Below are 6,000 nucleotides of genomic sequence, written 5' to 3'. Positions count from 1 at the left end.
CCCGGCAGCGGCAATTCTTATGTTCTTAAGTGGATTACATCTAAAACAAACATATTAAAATACAGAAACTTTTAGCAAAATCTAGACAAACAAAATACCTCGGTTTACAAGTGCACCGGTTTCTGAATGTTTTGCAAGACGAGCAAAACATTTGCAAAATCGGCACCTCGGAAACTGAGCTTTACTCGATTTACGAGCCCCCCCCCACCCCCCCGTGATCCAGCATCCCTCCTGCGATCCGGCATCCCCCCGCAATCTCTCATCCCCCGTCGAGCACCCAAACAGCATCCCTTACCCCGATTTGGCACCGGCACCAGCGCCAATGCACAGGACATGCCGTTACTGGTGCCCGAAGATCCTCCCTCTTGACTGGGCTGGGCCTTGAAGATTCTCCCTCTTGGCTGGACTGGGCCAGGCCTTGAGCATATGTGCATGCTCAAGGCCTTCTGGACTCGCTCTTGTCAGTTGCTTAAATAACACTGATTACTATGGCTGAATACTGCCCCTACAGTGGCATATCTTGCATGGTGGCCACCTGGGACAAAGTACCCCCTCCTCTGGCAGGAGCACTCCCCTTCTCCAGGCAGTTGGAGGGTGCATGGAGCGGCTGCAGGGTTGTGAGCCACATATGCTCTGCCAACCCCTGCCATGGAACAGGAAGTTGACGTCAAGAAGGGGCGAGGGCCAGCAGAGCTGAAAGCCACGCACATGTGGACCGCAGCCCCGTAATTGCTCCCCGCACCGCGACCTGCCTGCACCCAGGAAGGACCTCCTCAATCGCCCTACCTTTGGTACTTTAGAGGGCCCTACATTTGTAAGTGTTCTTACAAAGACAACACAACAGTACAATAAACCAATAACCAGATAGACCAATGTGGCTCAGAAAAGATTACCTAATATAAAACCATAGCATGAACAAGTGTGAGGAATACTAGTTACCTATGAACTTATTAAAAAGGTGAGGTTTTAATTGCCTTCTAAAATGAAGATATTGGTGAGATGCAGAGAACAAGTAACTAAAATCCTTATCATGTGTAGCAGTTTGAAAAGAGAGCAAACGCTCACGGTATTTTTAACATTTACAGCCGTTTGCTGGTGGAAAGGCGAAAAAAGCATGAGAAAACAAATAGGTCAGTCAAGTACTGTGGAGCTTGACCAGTAGCGACTTTATAGTAAAAGCAGCCCAGTTTGATAATAACACGCGCTTCTACGGGGAGCCAGTGTAAATTTCAATACAAAGGGGTGACATGATCAAACGTCTTCTGATTATATATACGTTTGATTGCGGTATTCTGAATAATACGTCATCTTAAGATGTTTTTCTTAGTACTGTGCCTTCGAAAGGATTTGAGTCAGCTTAGTCTTAAAATACATCCACAAGCGCGTGCATTGCTGATGGCGTATGTTGCAAAACAAATAAGAGAAATAAGGCAGAGACAAGATGGAGCAATGATTCTTTATTCATTCATGGAGAGAGTCCCGTTTTCGTTCGGAATTGAGCAGAGGGTGAGGGTCTGCAGAACGTTCTCTCTCACGGTCTCACTGCCACAGAACTTAGATCTGAGAAGAGAAAAATGAGAAATCAAGGATACCGTTTTTTCTTGCTTTTTTTTTTTTTTAATAATTCTTTATCCATTTTATAATTCACAAACAAGTGTACAGTAAATATCAAACAATTAGAATACAATATCACTTGAAAATCTACCATATCATACAACAAAAAGATATATCCCCCACCTCCTCCCACTTTCATATACAACAAAAAAAATATACCACATGAATATAATATCTTATCATTCATATATATTATTAATAGAAATCCAACCCCCCACAGATCCACATGTAAGAATTAAAATTGGGAAAAGTGTAAATTATTCATTAGAATAATTTAAAAATGGCCCCCACGCATCCTTAAATTTATTATAGTAACCTTTTTGAACTGCCAACGCTCTTTCCATTTTAAACACATGACATACTGAATTCCACCAGAAACAATAATTCAGCCTTGTACAATCTTTCCAGTTATATGTTATTTGTTGAATGGCAACCCCTGTCAATATCATCAAAAGTTTATTATTTTTAGCAGATATTTGAGGCTTAGCTCTCACCAGCATGCCAAATAAAATTGTGTCGTATGATAATGCTACATAATTTTCCATTAAATGATTTATTTGATCCCAAATAGAAATCCAAAAATTTTTAATGAATGGACAATAAAAGAACAAGTGATCTAAAGTTCCAGCATCAAGGTTACAATGCCATCTATTAGACCTAGAGCAATCCAATTTTTGTAAACGAACAGGGGTCCAGAGTGCCAGTCCTTCATTGACTACAGCGTCTGTGAACCAAATATAGGGTGTGTAAATGTCGGCCCCCTTAGAAGAACAGACAGGAGCGATGGCTTCTGCAACCTCACAAAGGGCTAAAAATGGCAGCTTAACACCCCCCCCCCTTCTTTACAAAACCGTAGCATGGTCACAGCGGTAACAGCTAGAATTCCTATGAGCGTCGGAGCTATTACTGCTGCGGCCAGCCCTAAAAAATGTGCTATGGTTTTGTAAAAAGGGGGAGGGGGGCAGGTAGGTGGCAGTAGGCACCGTACCGCTACCTATTTTAAATGACCGCATCATTAAAAAGTCATTAAACTGTCATTAAGAAAAAAAAAAATGGAGCCCCCTGCTGGTACCTCCTGAACCAGCTACTGAGGCCCCTAAGGTCAAAGAAGGCGTGTCTAATGCCGGAAATGACCTTAGGCGTCCTTATGCACCTCTGTAGCCGTGATTCTAGTGTATGTGTACGCCTTTCAGCACTATAGAACTAATAAATAGTAATAGATTCACATGAAACAGGTGCTGGAAATGTAGCCCTTTGAAACGCTGGCCTACATTTCTGGCTCCTCTGTTTCACGTAGCCGTGATTCTGCAACGGGCGTCAGTGCATGATCGACATGTGCCCGGCACCGGGTTTGGAGATGCCATACGATACCGGCACCAGTTGCAGAATCCAGTCTAAGTATGTACCTAAAGTAAACAGCCTAGGCCAGGGCTGCCCAAGTCCGGTCCTCGAGATCTACTGGCAGGCCAGGTTTTCAGGATATCCACAATGATTATGCATGAGAGAGATTTGCATATCAAGAAGCAGTGCAGGCCAGTCTCTCTCATGCATGTTCATTGTGGATATCCTGAAAACCTGACCTGCCAGTAGATCTCGAGGACCGGACTTGGGTAGCCCTGGCCTAGGCTGTACGTGTGAAGGGCAATTTTATAACAGGTCTAGCCTATGAAAGAAAGTAGGCGTGTTCTTTCCTTTGTAGAATATTAACGCATCTGCAGTATTTAGGCAGAACCACTCATCCTTATTCCCTTTAAGTGGAACATATGAGCAATCACTTATACATTTCGCATGGTCGCTCATAAAAATACTGACTCGCTCTGACTCAAACAAAATTAAACTATAAAAATTAAATTAAACTAAACTAAATCAATTATCATATGGGTGATGGGGGAGGGGTGTGTGTGTGAGATATACAGAAATGCATTGCTAATACTGAGATAAAAAATGTAGTTTTTTGGTGACTCAAGTGAAAAAAAAAAATCTGCACACCCCAGGCCTACATATGTGTGATTCTGGTGCCGATTTTCTAGACGCTGGTATGCGCCTCAAATCTCGGTTAAAATCACCATTTGGACGGCATTTGTAACGGAGGTATGGGCGCCTACCAACGCCTAGGAAATTTGCACTGGTTCGAGAATCCGGGCCATAGCGCTCAAAGTTAGACACTGTTACAATCCGTTCTAAGCATCAATTCTATAAAAGTCACCTAGCGAATTCCCACACCTATTTTTGGGCACAAGGACTTACGCCTGCTGAACCTGGCATAAATGCTGGCACACAACTCATGGCAGTTGAGTGCATAGATGACCCTCTTCTATAAGACTGAGGGAATGCTCCAAACCTGCCTGTTCCCCTCCCCTTGACTACGCCCCCTTTTCGGATGCGCACGACACAAATTAGGCACACAAGGGCTGATACTCAAAGCCATTTAAGCAGGTAGGAGAGGCTGGTGCCCACTTAAATTCTTAGGGGCCGTCAATATTCAGTGGCACTAAACCGGGTAGTGCTGAAGAATATCATCCCTGACCACTCACAAAAAAAAATGGGCAGATTAGAGGCAGAAGGGGCAGTGTTAAGAAGGAGCCTGGGGTTATGCAGGTAACAGCAGTATTTAGTGCCAGCACCACCATAGCTAAGCGGCTAATGTAGGACAGCTCAAATACTCCCCCATACTAGGCTGGGAAGCGGGTGCCAGCACTTAACATCAGTCCAGGACCTACAGAATTTTTTTTTTTTAAGCTCTGGAGCACTTTCTCCATCTCCCCCCATAAAGCCTCTCTGTGGATAACACTCTCATCCTTCCTGCTTTGTCAGCTATAATCTTGGGGTCCTCTTTGACTCCTCTTTCTCCTTCTCCCCCCAGATAGAAACATAGAAACATAGAAAGATGACGGCAGATAAGGGCCATATAGCCCATCAAGTCTGCCCACACCATTTACCCACCCTCTTAAGTCTTCTGATCCCTTAAGTATAATTGTAATTATACTGTCACTCTACTGACCCGCTCATTCAAGTCCTAGTGACCCTATTCCTTGGCATGACCCCGTAGGGATCCCACATGGGTATCCCATTTGTTCTTGAAGTCTGGGATGCTGCGTGCCTCGACCACCTGCACTGGAAGCTTGTTCCAATGCTCGATCACTCTCTCCGTGAAGAAGTACTTCCTTGCGTCTCCACGAAACTTCCCTCCCCTGAGTTTGAGCGGATGTCCTTTTGTGGTCGAGGGTCCCCTGAGAAGAAAGATATCCTCTTCCACCTCGACCCGTCCCGTGATGTACTTAAATGTCTCAATCATGTCTCCCCTCTCCCTACGCTCTTCAAGAGTGTAGAGCTGCAATTTGCTCAGTCTTTCCTCGTATGGGAGACCCTTTAGCCCCGAGACCATCCTGGTGGCCATCCGCTGAACCGACTCAATTCTGAGCACATCCTTACGGTAATGTGGCCTCCAGAATTGCACACAGTACTCCAGATGAGGTCTCACCATGGCTCTGTACAATGGCATCATGACTTCAGGTTTCCTGTTGACGAAGCTTCTCTTGATACAACCTATCATCTGCCGTGCTTTAGATGAAGCCTTCTCCACTTGAGTGGCTGCTTTCATGTCAGCACTGATGATTACTCCTAAGTCTCGTTCTGCCGTAGTCCTGGTTAAAGTTTCTCCATTCAGGGTGTAAGTTCTGCAAGGATTTCCGTTACCGAGATGCATGACCTTACATTTCTTGGCGTTGAAGCCCAGCTGCCAGTTCAAGGACCAACTTTCTAAAGTACGCAGGTCTTGCTCCATAGCATCTTGTAGATTATGGCCGTTTACTATATTGCATAGTTTGGCGTCATCAGCGAATAAGGTTACTTTGCCTTGAAGCCCTTGAGTCAGATCCCCAATGAATATGTTGAAGAGGAGTGGGCCCAGGACCGAACCCTGTGGCACTCCGCTAGTCACCTTCGACATTTTAGAGAGGGTACCGTTAACTACCACCCTCTGAAGTCTGCCATTAAGCCAATCTTTAACCCATGCAGTTAGAGTCTCTCCTAATCCCATCGATTTCATCTTGTTCAGCAGCCTGCGGTGTGGGACACTGTCGAACGCTTTGCTGAAGTCCAGGTACACGACGTCCAAGGACTCTCCTGAGTCCAGTCTTCTTGTTACCCAGTCAAAGAAGTTGATTAGATTTGACTGGCATGACCTACCCTTGGTGAATCCATGTTGGCTGGGATCCCGGAGATTTCCCTCGTTCAAGATCGTATCTAATTTATACTTAATTAGTGTTTCCATGAGTTTACACACTATTGAGGTGAGGCTTACCGGTCTATAGTTTGCAGCCTCAGCCTTGCAACCCTTTTTATGTAGAGGAACGACGTTGGCTGTTTTCCAATCTAACGGAACTT

General features: G+C 44.9%; 1 protein-coding gene across 3 annotated transcripts in view; it reads right to left on the bottom strand.

The window, feature by feature from the left end:
• Window positions 1-1,442: 1,442 nt before the first annotated feature.
• The window catches only part of LOC117359555 (pancreatic triacylglycerol lipase-like), an 86,714-nt gene continuing 82,156 nt past the window's right edge, over window positions 1,443-6,000 (bottom strand). For all 3 annotated transcript variants that reach the window (XM_033942527.1, XM_033942528.1, XM_033942529.1), the window contains one exon: window positions 1,443-1,560. In XM_033942527.1, coding sequence (XP_033798418.1) covers window positions 1,458-1,560 — 103 coding nt within the window. In that variant the 3' untranslated portion in view covers window positions 1,443-1,457. The remainder of the gene's footprint in view (window positions 1,561-6,000) is intronic.

Source organism: Geotrypetes seraphini, chromosome 4, assembly GCF_902459505.1.
Source record: "Geotrypetes seraphini chromosome 4, aGeoSer1.1, whole genome shotgun sequence".
Classification (NCBI taxonomy): Eukaryota; Metazoa; Chordata; class Amphibia; order Gymnophiona; family Dermophiidae; genus Geotrypetes; species Geotrypetes seraphini.
This window is presented reverse-complemented; position numbering and strand designations above follow the sequence as displayed.